The 19235-nt window shown below is 65.6% G+C and overlaps 3 protein-coding genes across 9 annotated transcripts; all 3 read right to left on the bottom strand.

Moving 5' to 3' along the window:
* Window positions 1-610: 610 nt before the first annotated feature.
* On the bottom strand, window positions 611-8384 carry LOC108509515 (pre-B-cell leukemia transcription factor-interacting protein 1-like). Of its 2 annotated transcripts, none has more exons than XM_017838980.1 (12): window positions 8291-8384; window positions 5874-5952; window positions 5486-5591; window positions 4833-5402; window positions 4727-4750; window positions 4571-4644; window positions 4361-4486; window positions 3301-4277; window positions 2031-2094; window positions 1291-1443; window positions 1092-1221; window positions 611-875 (listed from the first exon to the last, which is right to left on the bottom strand). In XM_017838980.1, exons 1-12 carry the CDS (start codon window positions 8308-8310, stop codon window positions 739-741), a joined length of 2460 nt encoding a protein of 819 aa, XP_017694469.1. In that variant the 5' UTR covers window positions 8311-8384; the 3' UTR covers window positions 611-738. The 2 variants fall into 2 exon arrangements, with proteins under 2 accessions (XP_017694469.1, XP_017694470.1); XM_017838981.1 differs by lacking the exon at window positions 8291-8384 and adding an exon at window positions 6494-6554 and having other exon boundaries at window positions 611-890.
* Window positions 6814-8641, bottom strand: PYGO2 (pygopus family PHD finger 2). Its single transcript, XM_017838990.1, has 3 exons — window positions 8594-8641; window positions 8467-8516; window positions 6814-8395 (listed from the first exon to the last, which is right to left on the bottom strand). The coding sequence occupies exons 2-3, from the start codon at window positions 8506-8508 to the stop codon at window positions 7304-7306; spliced, it is 1134 nt and encodes a 377-aa protein (XP_017694479.1). The 5' UTR covers window positions 8509-8516; window positions 8594-8641; the 3' UTR covers window positions 6814-7303.
* Window positions 8642-9113: 472 nt separating this feature from the next.
* On the bottom strand, window positions 9114-19126 carry SHC1 (SHC adaptor protein 1). 6 transcript variants are annotated; one of them, XM_017838998.1, is made up of 14 exons: window positions 19067-19084; window positions 17130-17213; window positions 13456-13617; window positions 13142-13212; window positions 12789-12852; window positions 12405-12524; window positions 11918-11971; window positions 11742-11793; window positions 11444-11570; window positions 11160-11328; window positions 10893-10950; window positions 10625-10792; window positions 10278-10540; window positions 9114-10029 (listed from the first exon to the last, which is right to left on the bottom strand). In XM_017838998.1, the coding sequence occupies exons 2-14, from the start codon at window positions 17139-17141 to the stop codon at window positions 9901-9903; spliced, it is 1449 nt and encodes a 482-aa protein (XP_017694487.1). In that variant the 5' UTR covers window positions 17142-17213; window positions 19067-19084; the 3' UTR covers window positions 9114-9900. The 6 variants fall into 6 exon arrangements, with proteins under 6 accessions (XP_017694487.1, XP_017694491.1, XP_017694489.1 ...); XM_017839002.1 differs by lacking the exon at window positions 19067-19084 and adding an exon at window positions 18519-18536; XM_017839000.1 differs by lacking the exon at window positions 17130-17213 and having other exon boundaries at window positions 19067-19126.
* Window positions 19127-19235: the final 109 nt, after the last annotated feature.

Raw genomic sequence — 19235 nt, 5'->3', positions numbered from 1 at the left:
CATGGGGTTGCACCGGGTGCCAGGACTGGTGTGCCCTGATACACAAGTCCCAAACGACCCCTCACCAGTTTTACCCACTGGGTTCCCCCATGGGCATCCCCCCTCCCCTTGTATGAACCCCCCTAATCCCCTTACAGAGGCTGGAGATTACAAGCAGCAGCTGGAGTGTGTGCTTCCATCCTGAGGGTGGGTCACACCATGGATGGCAGGGGTCTGTGTGCGTGTGTGCCCCAGCATGTCCCCAAGGTGGGGGTCAGGCTGATGGTAGATCCAGAGTATGGGATATGAAGCTATAGATGTATATATAGGGCCCTAATCCCCCTCTACAACCCCACAGCCCACCCAGGAACACCCCCCCCGGCCGTGCCCAGCTGTTGCAGGAGAGGAGTGGATATCAGGGTAGAGGCTTGGGAAGCAGAGATAATCCGTAGGGAATTGGCTGCTGGAAACCGTATTAAAAGACACCACGAAGCATCCAGCTGGTGACCCCCTTGCCCAGGCAGAAGTAATTAAAATGCACCTCTGCCCTCAAAAACTGGTGAATTCATGGCAGAGGTGAGGGGACACCACCTGTGTGTCCCTCCTTCAGAAATGAGACACGGCCCCAGCATGGCAGTGGGTCTCCATATCGGAGCTTTATTCCAGAACAGGAAGTGCTGGCAAAAGGTGGAGGGGGGGATGCTGGGGGGGCTGGGGAGGGGGGATGTGGTCCCCAAGCCTCAGTGGAGGGACATGGAGCTATAGGCTTCTGTGGAGCGCCTGCAGCAGTGTCTCCAGCTGCTCGCCCAAGGCCAGCTCATCCCCGTCGTTGGTGATCACCCAGTCGAAGGCTACTCCCTGGTCCAGACCACACTCAGACTCGGCATCGTCCACCCCTGGCAGCAGCAGAGCTCGGGGAGGCCCCGAGGACAGTCACAATCTGTCTGTCTGTCCCCCCCACTGTGGCCTCACCCCCCCAGAGCTGGGGGGCTGGATCCAAAACCTCTGGCTCCCACTGCCAAGGAGTGGCAGTGGAGGCAGCAGACCCGTGCCTGTGGGTCAACCCCTGTTTTTGGTGCTGTGCTCGGCGAAGCCGCCCCTCACTTGCTCACCAGTGACGAAGACCCAGTTCCTCCTCTTCCTTGTCTCCTCGGTAGCCACCACCCGCACGGTCTGCACCACGTCCCCATAGACGTCCCGGAACCACTCCACATCCGAGAGGCGCCGTGTGTCACTCACCACCTGTGCGGGGGCTCCCTCAGCGCCCACCCTGTGCCCCCCTGGCACCCCTCGTGCCCCCCAACAGCTCACCCACACCGGGTGCACCGCCCCCTCCACCGCTGCCCGGCAGAAGAAGCCAGGGTCGGCACGGCGCTTCTCCTCGCCCCAGTGGATCATGTCCTGTCGGAACGTCTCCTTGTAGGCACTGGCATCCAGGAGCCGCTGGAAGTTGAGGCCATGTTCCTGCAGGGAGAGGAGGGTCAGTGCACATGGGCCGGGCCATAGAGCACAGCATGACATGGCATGGCACAGCAAGGGCAGGTGAGATATGTCATGGGTCAGCACAGCTCAGTACAGCACAGTGTGGTATGGCATGAGCATGGGATGGCACAGCATGGCACGGCATGGCATGGCAGGGCACAGCACAGCTCGGCACAGTGTGGTGTGGCATGCACATGGCAAGGCACGGCAAGGCACGGCACAGCACGTGCCCTGGCACAGATCAGTGTGGCATGGCATGGCATGGCACGGCATGGTGGGGAGGGGCACAGTGTGGTGCAGCATGGCACAGCTCGGCACAGTGTGGTGTGGCATGCACATGGCAAGGCACGGCAAGGCACGGCACAGCACGTGCCCTGGCACAGATCAGTGTGGCATGGCATGGCATGGCACGGCATGGTGGGGAGGGGCACAGTGTGGTGCAGCATGGCACAGCTCGGCACAGTGTGGCACTGCATGTCATGGTGGTGGACGGCACAGCACGGCAAGGAGTGTCCTGGCACAGCTCGGCGCGATGTGACGTGGCTCGGGGTGTGGCACGGCCGCGGTACCTTGGCGTACTGCTCCTTGAGGGGCCCGGAGAGGCGCAGGATGGTGCAGACGTCGGGGCCCAGCCTGCGGGAGAGGGGTCAGCGGGACCGGCACTGGCACCGGCTCCGCTCGGCCGAGTCCCGATCTCTCCATCCCCCCGTACCGGACCCACCCCTCCGGTACCGGACTCGCCCTCGGGGCCTTTCCGGCCCACGCCCCCGCCCCCGGCCCCGCCCGGTACCGGCTCCGCAGTTCCTCGGCCACGAAATCCTTCCCCGATTTCCTCTTCCCGCTCAGCAGCAGCACCACGCGTGGCGCCGCCATCGGCGCTCGGACCCGCCCCGGGCCCGCTCCGGTCCCGCCCCCGGCCCCGCTCCGGTCCCGCCCCGGCCCGGTCCCGCCCCGGCCCGGTGACTCCGCCCGTCCCACGGCCCCCCCTGCTGGGCGGGGCCGGCACCGCACCGAGGGTGCCCCGCAAACCCCCCTGGGACACGGCGAACTCTGCCCCGCCCCTCAGAGCATCCCGTACCCTCAGCACCCCTGTGCTCCCTGTGCCCTCCCTTTCCCCATTTCCTCCTCACACACTCCATTCTCCTCTGAACCCCCCTTTCCCCAGTACCTTGTTCCCCTCAACGCTCCCTCTTTCCTCCCAGCATCCCCCATTTTCCCAGCTCCCCCCAACACCCTCTCTTCTCCCCCGGCAACCCCCTTCTGCTCCAACACCGCCTATTCCCCTCTCCCCCACACACCACTTCTTCCCCCCTGCACTCCTCTCTTCCCTCCCAGCACCCCTTCTTTGTCCCGCAGCACCCCGTTCCCCTCTGCTCTCTCTTTTCCTCCTGACTCTCCCTATTCCTCCTCTAAATCCCCCTTTCCCCAGGACCCTCTTCCCTCAGCACCCTCCCTTTCCCTCCCCCCCACACCACCCCCTTTTTCCCCACACCCACACAGCTCTGCCCAGTGGTGACTTTATTCATGGTGGCAGTCAAGCATCTACACAGTGCATTTGGTCAGGGACCTGGCCCTACTCGGCCCTACAGGGTGCAACAGTAGCTCCCAGCCCCCCAGAAACAGCCCATGGGGGGCCCCTTGCGTGACTGAAGGCTTGTGGTGAGGAGCCACCCTGGCACAGTACAGTGCTGTCCCCTGGCTCTACCCCCCCATGCCGTGGTGCTGCGGGGCTCTCCGGCCCCACTCTTTCCCGGAGGTGCTGCAAGAGAAGGGGAGGTGGGATGGGGTGCCGAGGGGGGAAATCCCCCAGGACCCCTGGCACCACCTGCCCCAGCTCACCCGCTGTAGTGCCGCAGCATGTACTCCTCGAAGCCATCGGCCGCTTTCTTGTCACCCCCCTCCTGCCACGCCACCTCCTCCAGCAGCTCTTCCACATCATCCACGAAGTCAACAAACCGCAGGCGGTCGTGGGCAAAGACCCCGTCAGCCCCAAAGACCCCATCCAGCCGTGCTGCCAGCCCCCCAAAGTGCCCCCCCAAGCCCAGGCGCCCCATGAAGCTCTCCAGCAGCCGCAGGAACTGCGCCTTCTGCACTGGCTCCAGCACAGCCCCCAGCACTTCCCGACCCTCCTTGCGGGCGCAGTCAGCCACCCCTGAGCAGCCCTGCGGTGCCCGGTGCCGCTTGAGCAGGGGCAGCTCACGGGAGCCTTGCTGGGGGTGGCTGTGAGATGGCTTCCCCCAGCCTTTGCCTGGCTTGTGTTCCCGGGGGGGCCGGGGGTCCTTCCTGTGCCCCTGGGGTTTGCCATGCTTCCTTCTCTCCTGCTCGTGCGGGGCCCCCCTGGCGCTGTGCTGCTTGTGCCACTTGCTCTCCTTCTCCACCTTGAATGGCTTCTTCCAGGGTGTGGGGAAGGACCCGGCCCCCTCCGCCTCTAGCACCTGGCCCAGGCGCTGCTCCAGGGCGCTCAGTTCCTCCACAAGCCCCTGGAGATCCCCAGAGCCCTGCACACGCTCCAGGGTGTCCGCCAGCTCCCGCCGCAGCACATCCAGCTCACCGTGCCATCGTGCCGTGGCCTTGCCGTGCACTGGGACACCTGTGGCATGGGGCTGCTCTGCTGCTGGCCCCCTGGGGCTGCTCGGTGTCCCTGTGGCCTGCAGGCGCTGCAGCTCAGCCCGGGCGTCCTGCAGCGCACTGACCTCCCGCTCCAGTGCCGCGCGCAGCCGTGCGTTCTCCTTGGCCAGGCCCTGCTGCTGCGCCCCCGCTGCAGCTGCCTGGCCCTCGCTCCTCTGCAGCAGCGCCCGCAGCTCATCCTTGTGCATCTGGGGCAGAGGGAGGGGACTGTGAGAGAGGTGGGAGCAGCAGAGCACCACCGGAACACAACACCAGGACGCCAGGCACCCACCTGCAGCTCCGCCTGCATGAGCCGGATCTCCTGGTTTTCCTTGGCCAGCTTGTCCAGGAGTTGGCTCATGGACTGCATGCTTTGGGGGTCCCCAGCATCTGGCAGAGGCGGCTTCTGCTGTGAGTCCTGGGGGACAGGAAGTTTGGGAGGCCTGGGGGCGCTTAGGACGTCCCCTGCCCTGACTCAGTCCTGCTCAGGACCCCTCCTTACATTGCTGTCAGTGGACAGCAGCGACTCCTGCTCTCCAGCAGCCAAGTCCCAGCTCCCCACGCTTTCCACAGGGCCTGTGGAGGAGGATGTGGGTCCGAGTGTCCAGGCTGCTGTGGGATGTCCCCCTGCCCAGGTGGGACAGTCCCACATACTCACCATCCACTGGGTCGTAGATCCCACCTGGGGAGAGAAGGGGACAACGAGGGGGATGTCTGGACCCCACACTGTCCCTGGGGCCTCAGCCACCAGGATCCCCACTCACCAATGATGATCAGCACCCCCACAGCCACCAGTGCCAAGATGCCCAGCAGGTACTTGCTCATGCTGAGCCCATCCTCGTCACCAGTGTCTGGTGTCCTCTGGTGCAGGGCGTGCGTGGCAGTAGGGGGTCCAGGACGGGGCTTGTGGCCCTGCCGCCGCCGCAGCCCCTCTGTGTCATTGTCACTGCTGGTGCAGCTCCCGTCCTCTGTCTGTGGCCCTGATGGGGGACGGGGAGACCTCCAGGGAGGGTCTGCCTCTGAGCACTGCCCTGCGAGGTCCTGACCCGCTCTAGGGATGCCAGGGCAGGACTGTGGCTCAGCCTCAGCATCAGGCTCCTCCTGCTCATCACCCTCAGTCACACTGGGCTCTGTGGAGCCATCTGGGGCAGGCACTGCCCTTGCCCCAGGCTCCGTGCACTCCTCTGGGTCCTGCAGGCACAGGTGCTGGTGTGTGGGGTGTCCCCGTGGGGGGAGCAGCCCCCCAGGCCTTCTGTCCTGGCTCACACTCTGCCCGCTGACCTCGGGGGGCAGGGTCTGGCCAGGGAAGGTGGTGGCACCATTGGTGGTCATGGCTGGGGAGAGATAGAGCATGGGGGTGAGACGGTGGCACAGAGGGTGACACCAGGCCTGCCCCATCCCCATGGTGTCTGCCTGCCTGTGGCTGTGTCCTGGGTGCCTTCATCCTCCTCCTCCTCCTGCAGTTCCTCATCCTCAGTCCTGTGGGAATCCTGCTCTGGACCCACTGTGTCGATGGGCAGACTCTGGGGAAACGGGGGAGACGCAGGGTGACACCTTCAGCCACAACTTCTGTGTGCCCCACTCTGCCCACAGCCCTGGGCAGAGTGGGGCTCCAAGAAGTGGGGTGCTGTCCCAGGGGATCCCAAGCATCCGGGGCTGCCCTGGGGTATCCAGCCCCGAGGGTCTGCCCCGGGATTCCCAGCCCTAGGGCGCTGCCCCAGGCGGCCCCAGGCATGGGGCTGCCAGGGACGTTGCCCTGGAGACCCCTAGCAGCGGGGTCGGCCCTGGGAGTCCCCAGCCCTCACCTCGCTGCCCGCCAGCACCCAGCTGCTCTCTGAGTCTCGGGAGTCCGATTTCTCCGCCATGAGGACAGCCCGGAGCCACCTGCAAGGACACGGATGGACAGCGGGACGTGACCCGGCTGCTCTCAGTACCCCCGGGATGTGACCGGGAGAGCCGCGGTCCTGGTGCAAGCTAGTCCCCCAAGCGATGCCTGTGGCCGGTGATCCTCCGGAGCTTTCAGGGAGCCATCCCGGAGCACGGGCCCCGCCGCGCCACCCCCCGACCCCAGCGGCCGCCGCGGGGTATTTTTAGTCGGTGACGCCGCCCGGCAGGTGCACGGGGGACGCGGGGCCCGGCGTGGGGACATGGGGGACGCGGGGCCCGGCGTGGGGACACGGGGAAACGCGGGCCCGGCGTGGGGACACCGGGGTCCCGCTCGAGATCCCACCACCCCAAAGCAAAGCAGCGGCACCGGGAGGAGGATCTCGAGCAGCCCCCGCCCTTCCCCGTCCGCCTCAGCCTCTCGGAACCCAGAAGCGGCCCGGGGGTGGGGGTGACGGCGCTGCCAGTGACATCCCCCCTCCGCTTCGCCCCACGCGGCCCCGGCCGGGCCGGTCCTGCCCGCGCCCCCCGGCCCCGATACCTGCGCCCGCCGCGTCCCGCCGGGAACTTTCCCCGGGGCCGCCACCGCCCCCGGGAACGGGGCGCACACGTGACGGGAGCGGCCAATGGAGCACGCGGGGGGCGGGACGGGCGCGCGGCCCCGCCGGGACCGGGCAATATCCCCACCGCCCCCCCTCGGACAGACACCGACCCCCCCTGAACCCCGACGGTACCGGACAGACACAGACACCCCTGAACACCCCCAGTACCAGACAGACACCGACCCCCCTAAACCCCCCCGGTACCGGAAGGACACCGACCCCCTCCCCCGGACACTCCCCTCGGACAGACAGCGACACGCGCGTTTCACAGTTTTATAGCGACGGTACAAAAGTTTCCATTTAACGATTGGCTATAGCGGAGAGAACCTGGGGGGGGGCGGGGGGAGAGGGCGAGCGGATACCAGGATCACTGGGGGTGGGCAAGGGAGCAGGAAGCACCGGGACTACCCCGTGAATCCACACGGGGCACCGGGACTGCAGCACATCCGCGGGAGGAGCCCCTTATGAGGGCACTGACCGAACTGGGCAGTGCTGAGGCGCACTGGGAAGCCTCAGCCCTCCCAGGGCCGGTGCACCAGGGCCAGAGCCCTCCCCACACCAAAGGGCTGGCAATGGCACAGCCAGATCCATCCTGGGTCCCCTGGGCACTCTCCTCTGGTGGCTCCCAGTGGCTGGTAGTGCCCGGGGGAGCAGCCACAGCTGGCAGGGGGAGGGGGTAACAGCTACAAAAAACGGGGGTTTGGTCCTAAGTTGGCGTGAGGAGCTGTACACAGCGTCAGGAGGGCAGCTCAGCCGTCGTTGGCGGCCACCAGCTGTCCCATGCCCTCCCGGATGTAGACAGACTGGATCTCCTTGGTCTTGAGGCAGAAGTCGCAGGCCCAGACGGCCGAAGCCTCGGTGGTGAGCAGCCCGTAGGCGTTCTCTGTCATGCCCGTGCACTCTCGGTGGAACCACTTCTGGCAGGAGGCCTCGCACAGGATGGCGTCCTGGTCATCGTTGACCTCATTGCGGCAGGCCCCGCATGGGTACACAAGCCCTGGGGGTGGCTGGTGGCTGGAGGTGGCTCCAGGGGCCTTCCCGGGGGGCGGCAGCGGGAGGCTGTTGGTGTCGGGGGTGCTGGTGCCACGGGTGGCACTGCCGGGGGCAAAGCCGGGCTGTGCCCCGTTGACGGCGGCGGGAGAGCCCGAGTGCTGCTCCGGGGCGAAGGTGCTGGGCGGGGGATTCTTGCCGCCTCCCTCCTCGCCGCCTGCGGGGAAGGTGGGGTCGGCCCCGGGGAAGGGGCTGGCGGTGGGTGGCAGGGGAGGCATGTTCTGCCCGGGGCGCTGCAGGGGCGACTGTCCAAAGAGGTTGCCGGGCTGGCTGAAGCGCTGAGCCACTGCCGGGCCCCCTCCCGGGGGGTTAAGGGCCGGCCCGGGGCCCATGTCCCCCCCACCCCGCGGGGGCTGCCCCATGGTGGGGGAGATCATGGGCCCGAAGCCTGCGACGGGGCCCTGCATGAGCTGCCCCATGGGAGGGCTGAAGTTCTGTCCGAGGGGTTGGCTGAAGGGCTGCCCGGCGAAGCCTAGGCCCCCGCCCTGCACGTAGTTGGGGTTCTGGGGGGCCATGCTGAAGGCCGGGCCCATCTGCCCGGGGGCGAAGGGCGGGGGCTGCCTCCGCAAGGGTTGCGGTCCCCCGCCGTAGCCGGGGGGCACCTGCGGCGACATTCCCCCGCCCTGCACGCGGAACCCGCCGAACGGGACGGGGCTGCCCAGGAACGGGGCGGGCGCCGCCCCCACCTTGGGGGCTCCGAAGTCATCCTCGAAGGGGTTGGAGGCCACCAGGTGGTCCACCATGGGGGTGGGCGGCGGTGCGAACTCCGAGAGGTGCGAGTAGGCGGGGCCCTGCGGGGAGAAGGCGGCGGTCAGGGTTTTGCTGGGGAGTCCTCCCCGGGACCCCCGGGCCCGGCCCTTACCTGCGTGTTGGACTTGCGGCGCTTCTTCTCGGGGCTCTTCATCTGCAGCCCTGCGGGGATAAGCGGGGCCGCGTCAGCGGCGGCTGGGGGGGGCCCCCCTTCCACCCACCCCGGCCCCGGCACTCACCTGCCTTCCCCTGCTTGCGGCCGGGCCCACCGGCGGCGGCGCTGCTGCCCGCGGGGTGCGGGGGCCCTGGCGGGGGCGGCGGGGCCGGGACGGCTCCCTCCAACTTCTCTGCGTGCGGGGCCGCCATGGCCCCTCAGGGCGCGCGCGCCGCCGCCGCCATGGCCCCGCCGGAACCGGAACCGGGCCCGTGACCGGGGCCCGCGCGGGACCAATCGCGGCCCTCGGGGGGCGGGGCAGAGCGAGCGGGACCAATCACCGTTCGCGGAGGGCGGGGCCGAAAGCGCGGAGCTAATCACAGGGCGCGCAATATGCGTCAATCAACCGCGTACCCCGCCCCTCCCCCACATCCCCGCTCGGACCAAACCAAGTGAAGCGCGAAGGGGGAGGGGAGGGAAACACACGGTCCGAACCATTTACAAGGGCCGGAGGGGGAGGAAAAGGCGAAAGGCCCCTCCGTAGAGTCCGTGGGGGACCCCCCGCCCACGGTGATCCCCTCCCCCAGCTCACACCAGCCAGGGCCTAGAGAAATACCAACTTTAATATACAACCACCAGTTCCTTTGGTATAGTGGGGCCAGGGGGCCCCGGACTGCGAGGAGGGCAAGGCCGTGCTTTGGCTTGGAGGGGAGTTAGGCTGTGCATGCAGGGGGGTCCTCCCGCCACCCCTCTGAGGCTGCCAGAGCCGCCCGTGCAGGGAGGGGATGTCGTGGCACAAGTCCTGGAGCATGAGCACGGCACGGAGAGGGGATGGGTGCGGGGGGGAGTGGGGGGGGGACTCTGTCCCCAGCCCCTGCCCTTGCATAAGTGTGTGGGACCTGCGGGGTCAAGGCACAGAGTTAACACGTAAAGTGATCCGGTACAGTCGCTGTGGGGCCAGCTGGGCCTCGTGCTTGGGGGAGTCGAGCCCCCCACGGGCCCCCTTCCTTGGCCCAGGGGCCAGAGACAAGGCCAGGCTGCCTCCAGCTCAGGGGGGCTCAGACCTGCCAGACCCAAGCCCGTGCTGGAGAGCACCAGAGTGGCCATGGCACAGCAGCAGGGCTGGGTTTTGGTGGGAGCTGAGCTGCTGTGCAAAGGGGCTGTGGAGGGGCAGGGGCTGTGCAATAGCAGCCCCCATCCCACAGGCGCTCACAGCCTGAGCCCCCCATGGCCACCAGTCTCACGGGGTGAAGGGAGACAGGCCCTGTCCTCAGCCAAGTCCATGCTCAGTCCCGGGCAGAGCACCCAGCAGAGTCTGAGGGCTCCCTGGGGCAGGGAACAGGGCCAGAGGGCTGTGCACTGGGGGGGCTGCGCACGGGGCCCACCGGGCGCTCACAGTCTCCTCTCCACTGGCTGCTGCAGGCACATCTCACTGCCAGCTGAGATGATGGGCAGGTGATTGTCCATGTGGTAGCTGATGAGGTGGCTGACGCTCTCGAAGCGATGGTCCTTTGTCCGCACCTGGGGCACCAGGAAAGGGGTTCTCAGGAGGCTGGTGGAGCCCACGGCGGGGCTAAAGCCACCGCCCTCCATGGCACGGGCTGGGCACAGACTGCATCTCACCCCCACGCTCCACCAGGCCCTCTCCATCCCCCAAGCCAGCTGAGAATTGTCCCCTGATGAGTTGTGCAGAACTCCAATGCCCTGGTGTCTCTTTTAATGCCCCCCAGCTGTCCCGAGCTCCATCCCGGGCCCCAACATGCACTCACCACTCCCTCAGGATCGACAAGCAGCAGATGCTTGGGCTGCCCACCCTGCAGGCCAGTCAACACGTACTGGCCCGGGGTGGTGGTGCTCTCCCGCACCAGGAAGTCTCCGTTCACCTTCAGCAGCTTCTCGGCCTCTTTGCGGTTCATCTTCCCGTGGTACCAGGGCTCTCTTCTCAGCTGCTCCTCCATGGAGGCCACCACCTGGGCAGGGGGCAGCCCCATGGGCACGGACTGGGGTACACGCAGGGCATCTTCAAAGGGCTCTGAAGGGACAGAGGAGCAGGGGGACCATGACCAAGCCCACAGCCACCCACCCCTGCCCTGGCCACAGCTGTCATCCCACTCACTCATGTCGAAGAGGTCCCTCTGTGTGCTGCCATTGGCTGTGGTTGTGGTGCCCGTGGCTGGGGCCTGGCGTGTCTTGTCCACGTTCTGCACGTTGACATAGGATGGGTCATCAAACAGGTCCACGCGGCCAGATGTGCCTGCTGGAGCTGGGTATTTCTCTCTCCCTGCTAACCAAGAGCACTGGGGTCAGTAGGTTCCCAGCCCACCTCAGCCCTCAGCTCGGGGCCCAGGGAAGAAGACTGGGACCAGGTACACCTGTCACGTTACCTTGGGCAGGAGTGTGCTGCTTCTGGGGGTCATGCTCCCCACTGGACTGGCCCACAGGCTGCAGGGAGAGGCAGTGGTGAGCCCCCACTCCCCTTCTTGCTCCCTCCACTTCCCACTCCCCACACCCCGGGCTGCCAGAAACACGGGAGACATATCCCATGAGTCTCATGGTGGGATAACCCCAAGCAGAACCAATAGCCCAGTCAGGGTCCCTGCATCTCCCTTGTAAGATGGAGCTTTCCAAGGAGGACGTGCCCAGAGCCTCACCAGCGTGGCCCCCAAGTGATTCGGGGTCTGAGCGGCCCCATCCCGCAGCCGCATGTCCACAACCCCCCCAATGGGAGGCTCCTTGCCAGGGAAGTCATTGTAGTACTGGTGATCTGGGGCTGGTTCCTCCTCTTCTTCATCCCAGGCAGAGCCATCAAACCCTGCCATCCTGGGAAGGCACAGCACAGATAAGTCCACGACAGCAGCCAGGGCTGCATTCCCTCTCCAAAACTGATCTCAGACACCCTCCCACCTTTATCCTTCTCACATAACCCTGCCCTGACCTGTCGTGAGGGGTCACCAGCTTTGGGGGGTTCTTCAGGTACTGCTTGAAGCGCAGCTCGAAGGCCTGACCGATGGTGCTGATCACGTCCTGCGCCAAGCCCTCAGGACACTCCAGGATATGGCAGGCTAGGCAGAAAATGGTGGGATGGGATTGCAGAACTCCAGCAGTGAGGTTCTTCACCCCTGAGCCTGCCCCGTATACCCCAGAGCTTCCTTAAGGGTCACCGAGCACCTCCCCCTGCACTGAGCTGGGCCTAAACACCCCCAAAATGGGGCTCTGGCATTGAGGACCCTCACCTCTCTGATTGACGGGGTCTTTGGCAACATAGGCGACGTACTCGGCTGTGTCCTGTGGGTGAGACACCAGCAGTGAGAAAGGGCTGCCAGGGAGCACAGGGCCCAAAACCTCAAGAAAGGGCAGGAGAGGCACCAGTCCCTAGCAGGGAGCAGGGATGGAGACTCTGCATACTCACCGGGTCTCCCCCAGATGCGAAGGATATGGACTGCATGTGGTGGTTGGCAATGATCTGCAAGGTGGAGAGGTCATTGGACACAGCCAGGAGCTCCTGGGCACCCAGCCATGGCTGGCATGTCCTGCTCCCCCCAGGGCTGGCCTGCCATGGGGGCTCACAAGCCTCTGAAACCCTGGTTATGAGCCACAGGCCTCCAGGAAAAGGACTGGGACATCACTAGGGCCACTAAGAGCAGGGTCAAAACCAGGAGACCTGGCCTCAGGCAGGAGAACGTAGGTCTCACAGTCTCCAGAAGAGATCTCACAAAGGACGTGGGATATTTCTCCCACCTCTTCAGCCCTGGGGCCTGAAGGGAGGTGGGCACTCAGCAAGTCACACAGCCCACCTAGAGATTCCTTTGGACATCCCCTGCTAGACCTGGGGTGGAGGACATGAGGATTCCTGCTAGTCCAAAACCAGCCCAGCCTCCACCCCTCCCCGCTCTCACCTGCTTGCAGTCTGAGGCCATGAGGTTGAGGCTGCTGGTGGAGATGGTCAGGGTGATGGGCATGCCAGCAAACTTCAGGTTGCTCTTGCCCAGGATGGAGTTCAGGGAGCGGCCACAGGGCTGGGGGCAAAGGGCAAGGTGGGAAGGGGCTCCTCAGGCCACACACAGCCCAGCAGGCACGTGAACAGGGCACATCCCACTACCCTTACAGCAGAGACGGGCACCTCATCCTCACCACTGGCCCTGGCCCAAGCCACAGTGGGAGATCAGAGCCCCGGGCTGACAGCACAGCACAGCACAGCCAGCCAGGCTGGAATCTGATCCTCTGCCCCACGCCCAGCCAACCATGCACATTCCCCCAGCAGCTCCCCAGCCTGGCCTCACCTTCCTCCTCCTCACAGCTCCCTTGGCACTGGGCACAGCCTCACACACCAACCCAATGGCCTCCCTGCAGGGAGCACAGAGAGATGTCAGTCCCCCACTGCCTGGCCCCCCAAAGACCCCCCAACCATGGGACTGAGGACACAGGAACCAGCACAGGAGTGACAGGGTGACAAAGTGGAAGCCCCCCTGGCAGCGCCAGCTGGGGAAACCGCACTGGTGTTAGTGTTTGATGGGTTGCAGCAGCCTGGCCCCCACTGAAAGCCCCACATGCCACCAGGGGCTTGCGTGGGACTCAGATAACCCCCCTCACCCCTCCCCAAAAGCAGCAGCCCCTGGGGAGAGGCAGAGCTCACCTGGTGACCTGTGTCCTGGTGTTGAAATCCAGAGCCCTCATGGACTGGAGCACTTCCACACAGCCCATGTACTGGGCAAGAGAGCAAGGTGAGTTTGGAGTTTGGCCGGCCATGGGGTTCACCCCCCATGCTGCCAGGGAGGGCGCTGGGGCCCCAAGCACCCCAGCTCCGCAGTGGTGACCTCCCTGGGAATCACACTGCCCACTTGCCCCCCCCCCACTGCCTTCCCTTCCCCCCGCCCCAAGGAGCATGCCAGGAGGTCCCCAAATCCCCGTGGTGACCCTTCCCACTCTGACCCAGTCCCCGGCACTCACCCGGACGTGGTAGGAGACCCCAGGGCCCATGACCTTGTCATCAGGGTGCAGCCAGCCACGGGTGGGCTTATTGACAAAGCTGCCGTGGCGGGTCCATTCGTCACCCCCCAGCTGGCCACCTTCCACACGCGTCTTCTTCCCACAGCTCAGCTTGTTCATATCCTGGGAACAGACAGTGACAGGCCTTGCTGAGCCGGAGCTGGCAGCACCCCCTGGCACTGATGCCAGCAACCCAGGGGTCCCGGGTTCCCCTGGGATGCTGCCAGCTGAAGAGCCCCGCAAGCTGAGCAGGTTGGCAGGATTGGAGAGCTTCAGATTGGCCATTTTGGGGAAGAAGGAGCAGAGGGTGGTAGGGCTGTCCTCCGACTCAGGTAAGAGCTCCCCAAGAGGTGCCGCGGCCCCAAGGGAGGAGGAGGAAGACAGGGAGCCAGGCAGAGACTGCGTGCTTGCAAGGGACTCCACAGGGGAGGACGGGTCCCCTGGGCCCCCCACAGCCTCCTCCAGAGAGGAGACAGACTCATTTCGCAGGTGGCTGTATTTGCTCTTTTGCAGGAGATCCATGGCGGAGAGAGGTGAGAAGGGCCAGGGCCACCCTGTCCAGAGTGGCAGCGAGGTGGAGGCAGCCAGCTGGACCTCACAGGGGCCCCACGGAGAGTCTGAGTGCCTGCAGCCCCCGGGAAGCTGCCCCCAAGCAGAAGCCTCGGCTGAGCTCCACGCCAAGTCCACACCAGCCCGGCATGGCTGGCAGGGAGAGCAGGGCCCGGGGCGCTGGGCAGCGGGACCAGGGGCTGCCTGGCGCAGGCACAGCCTATCGATCGCGATCGGCGTCAGCGAGGATGAGCGGATCTGCTCAGACCAAGAGCAACGCGCCGCAGCAGGGAGGAAACGGGGCCGCAGCAATGCCCCCGGGGAGCCGCTGGCACGGGAAGGGGAGTTCAGAACGCTCTGTCCCCAGCCTGCAGGTCCTCAAGCCCCTTGCCACTCCAGCACCAGGCCGGCAGCAAATCCCATTGTCTTCATGCAGGGGCCGGATCCAGCTCCCTCTGCCCTGCTCGGTCCGGCACAGCCGCCCTCTGCCCCAGCCGCTCACTCCGGCCCCTAAGCTACCCGCTTGCCGGCCCACTAAGAGGAAATCAAAAGCATGAATATTTAAAGCCTGGAGACAAGGCTGCCACAGAGTACATCCAAGCCCAGCCCAGCCCCGCTCCGAGCACCATCCAGGAGGGAAGAAAAAGGTCCTTCTGTGGTGGCCAGCGCCACGCAAACCCACGTGCCGGCGGCGAGCAGCCGCCGTTGGCTCGCCGGGCTCTGCCAGGGGGGAGCAGCGATGCTGATAGGACACCAGTGCTTGCAGCTGCCTGGAATGCTGGGGACATCCAGTCCTGAGAGAGCAAGGATCTCGCCTAGAGGGCCGGCCAGGTGCAGAATACAGGTGGGCTGCGCCCCGGGCGAGGCAGCGTCTCAGCACGGACCCCGAGCCGTGGTGGGGAGCTGGAGGGAGAGGCTGCAGCTCATTGCTGCTGCTGCTGCTGCTTCCCACATCCCGGCGGCTCCTCCCGGGAGAGGAGAAGAGAGGGCTGCGGCTGATTGGAAGGGCCGTGCTGACTCACGGGCAGCAGGGCAGGCTGTGCCCGCGGCGGGGGCTGCGCTGGGGCTGGGGCACAGCGCAGGAGGGGCTCCTGGCGAGGGGTGGGGACTCAGCGCCTATCTGGAGCAGAAGAATCAAGGTCACAGGCGGAGCTAGCAGGAGCATGCCAAGGGGCAAAAATTGGCCCCTTCAGCCACGGGGAGCCAGGCAGGGCTCCCACCTGTGGATCAGAGGGCTCAAGGGCAGGTCTCCCCTGTTCCCCCATCTTTGGGGTACTCGTGTGCAGCAGGAACTTGGGTCAGCCTGGCCGTGCTGTCCTCTACAGCCTTGGCCCCACCGAGGAATAAGAGCTCTTCCCCCTCCACCACCTGTGGGATGAGGTAGCGATTTCAGGCAGAACCAACCCCTGACACACCACTGGCCAGAGCCTTCCCAACCACTACGTGCTCTGTAAAATGGCCACCAAACTAAAACTGGGTAAATCCAGGCCAAGGGAAGGCCTCTCCTGGCTTTGGAGCCCTCGCCCAGCACTGCTCAGCACTGGCAGCTGCTCTGCCCCACTTCCCAAAGCCTGGCACACTGCCACAGGGATAGGGAAAGGAAAAGGCCAGGATGCGGCTGGAAATTGCCTCCTGCACGATGCAAGGGCCTATGGCTCGTGACAGTGGGTCTGTCACAGCAGCATTCCTGGGCCACGCACACCAACTCTGCAAATGCCAGCCCCCACCTCAGCCTGGGGGTCCCGCGGGCACAGGGAGCCCATGCCGGCCGTCCCACACAGTGCTCATCCCCACCAGGGGCCCCTGGCCGGCGCTGTGACCTTCCCGTGGCCAGCAGCGCCACTGCTCTAAAGAAAAGCAGGAAGCCTGGGGCCAGGGAGCCAGGAAGCCACCCGCCCAGTGAGGGGCCAGCACAGCCCCAGTGCCAGGGGAGCCCAGCTGGGTGGTGTCAAATGGCTGCGGGGGCAGCAGGGTTTGCCCACAAGGGGCTGGCCACTAGTGGGTATGGGGCTGGGGTCACCCAGCACAGCAGCTCCACAGGCCCTGACACTACTCCAGGGCCTGCCAGGATTAAGAGCAGAAGGGAACTGCCTGGGGGCAGGAGTGTCTCCTTGCCCCCTTCCCACTACCTCAGGGCCTGGAGCCACCATCCCTGCCAGGCAGCAAAGGGTTGATGAGCCCTACAGCCACAGCCCCTGCTCAGACACACCTCTGCTTTTATAAGCTGGAGTAATTCCTGATTTTCTCAGGACCTTTGAGGCCAGCCTGCCCACATCACCTGTGGTGATGTGACAAGGTGCATTGCTGCTCCCAGCCCTTGGAGACCAGAAGTGCTGCCACCACAGTCCCTCAGCCCCAGAGCCCACCCCAGGGCATCAGAGCCCTCCCTCCCAGTGGGCTCCCGGTGCAGAAGGCAAACCTGGAGGCGTGTGGAGATACAGAAAACCTACCCCTGCCCAAGCAGGCAGCCCCAAGCCCCAACCCTTGCCAGGCAGGCAGCAGGAGTTCCTGCCCCTCCGGCAGAGCAGCTGGAATAACTGTCCCCAAGGAAGCTGCTCCGTGTGCCCTGCCACCACAAAAAGACATTGGACTGTGAGAAACAGAAGGACATGGGCTACTTTCAGGCACCTGGGACTGGGACTTCCAGCCAAGGGCAAGGAAAAGAAGCAGAGAGGGCACGCTCAGGGCCCCACTACCAACATCCTCCCAGGAAACACAAACTAGGAGCTGAGTCAGAGACCTGGAACATGCCAATGGTTTGGCAAGAAATCGCAGCAAGGAGCAGGCGGCCGCACGTACAAACCTCACCCCTGGGCAGGAGACCCCCCTCTGTCCAACCACAGCCAAACTCAAGCCTCCAAGGCAGGGAGGAAGCAAAGGAAAACTCAAATCCAGCCAACAGCTGATTTTTTTCCCCCCAAACATCACAGCTGCAGCACACTACATCTAACCTCTCCTTCGCTCTGAGGAGGGGTTGGGAGACGGCCAGTGGAGACCCGGGGAGGAGGCTGGGGCCCTCCCAGCAGGGAGAGAGGGCAGGCAGGATCCACCACCAAAGCCACCTAGTCCTCCACCAAAGTCCTTACCACATACTCCATCGCTGGCAGAGGGCAGGGCAGGCCCCAGGCAGGGAGCAGAGACGCACAGCCCCTCTCGTCTGGCACTCCGACCTGCGGTTCAGGGACAAACAGGGAGTTAGCCAGCCCTGCCCCAGCCTGCCAATGCAGGGGCCGTGGCACCAGGAGGCAGACCCTGCTCCTCCGTGCTGACCGCAGTCGGATGGGGCCGTGGCAGCTGTGACAACACGCTGCTGGTACATGGGACGAGAGAGCCAGGGAAGCTACCTGCTTCCCATCAGAGGGAAGACAGAGCTGGGATGCAGCAGGGCAGGAGCAAAGGCTAAGCCTGGCTCTGCTGAGGCCTTACCCACACTGGCAAACAGTGTCAGGGGCCGAGAGTCACTCCATGACCTGAGACAAGTGTTGGAGCCGATCCCTGCCCAGCCCAAAAACCAGCGCCCGAAAGCCACACACAAGGAGGGAGAGCAGAGGCAGCCCAGGGGGGCAGAGCTGCCCCTCCCTCCATCCCTGATGCAGAATGACACACAGAGGGCTGTGCCCCTTCCTCCCAGCAGAGCAGCAAAAAAGGGACTCCTGGAAAGAGGCTACAAGGGGGAAGCTGGGAGAGGCAGCAAGGTCTATGAGGGGAAAACAAGGAAAAGCAAAGCAGCAGCTCCGGAGCTGCTGCTCTTCCTGCTCCCACCCCCACCACCCAGCTGAGGCTGGGACAGCCAAGCAGTCCAGGGCAGCAGAATGATTTACAGCCCAGCAGCAATCACACCCTTATCTGGAGCCCAGGCAGGCATTGTGGCCATTTGCTCTGGAGATAGTGAGATAAGAGGGCCCTGCCTGGCACTGACTGTGGAGATCAACCCCTGCAGCACCACGTCACATTCCTCACTGCTGAGCAGAGGTGGTGACTGGGCCCTTGGGACACCAGGGGCCGGAGTGTCAGAGCCCTGAGCCAGGGTGCTCAGCCTTGCCAAAGGTCACTGGCAACCCTCCTGGGGAGGGGACACTGCTCTGAGCAGCTCCTGAGGTGGCCCATCCACAGCATTCTCCCACCAAAGGGTGGGTCTTCCTGCCCCACTTGGCTGGGAAGAGATGGGATCTTTGGCCCCTCTGCCCCAGGCCGAGCCCAGGGCGGCCCCAGGAAGCACTGCCAAGAGCTGCCCTTTGGCCAGAGGCTTCTGCCACACCAACGTGATGAGCAGGGCCCTGGTGATGCTTCCTCAGAACCCACGTCTGGGGTCTACTCCGTGTGGGTGGCCCCATCCAAGGATTTCAAATGGAGAGGCAGAGACAGCCTACAACAGATGGACACAACACAGCGCTGGGGAGCAGACAAAGGCCTACAAAGGGGGACAGCCACCCCTGCCCACAACAGCCCGGTCTGCTCAGGGAAGTCACCCCTGCCTTGGTCTGAGGCACAGAAGGCAGGGCGGCCAAGGAACCCTCCAAACGCAGCCGTTGTCCCCGTCCCGGAGGTCCTGCCGGTCCAGGGCTCGAGGGTCTCCCCAGGTCCCGCAGCGCCCCTGGAGCCGCGTCCCTGCCGTGTCCTGCACCAGCACGGCACAGGGCGATGCAAGCCCGAGCCCCGGGCACACACGGCAGCCGCCACGCCGGGTGGGTCACTCCGGGACCGTCCTGGGAGCGCGGCACAGCCCGGCATCGGCACCGCCACCTCCAGCCCCGGCCGGGCCTCGTACAGGAAGGTCGGGGCCTGCCCCGGGCTCGGCTCCCTCGCGCCGGGAACACGAGGCGGCTGGGAAAGGAAGGGCGGCACTAGGAGCGGCGGCACCTCGGGAGGGTGGCGGTAGAAGGGCGGCGGCGGCGATCGGTGCGGAGTCAAGTCCCGAACGGGCACCGCGGGGCCCTAGGCCTGTGGCGGCCTCGGGACGCGGGGCCGCTTGCGCGGGGGGGACCCCTCCACCCCCGCCCCGCCCCGGCCGGCGCGCGCTCACCGGGCACCATCGGCCTCGCGCGGGTCTCGCGCCGCCGCTCCCCCGCCGGTGCCGCTCCTGCGCGCGCCCCCCCACCCTGTGCGCGCCCCCGCCGCCACTCACTTCCGGCCCACGCGCGCCGCGCCCCCGTCGGTCACGTGACCTCACCCAAGCCAATCGCGGGGCCGCG

Source organism: Lepidothrix coronata, unplaced genomic scaffold (genome assembly GCF_001604755.1).
Source record: "Lepidothrix coronata isolate B3197 unplaced genomic scaffold, Lepidothrix_coronata-1.0 Scaffold370, whole genome shotgun sequence".
Lineage (NCBI taxonomy): Eukaryota > Metazoa > Chordata > Aves > Passeriformes > Pipridae > Lepidothrix > Lepidothrix coronata.
Note: the sequence above shows the minus strand (reverse complement) of the source record. Positions and strands in the feature narration are given on the sequence as shown.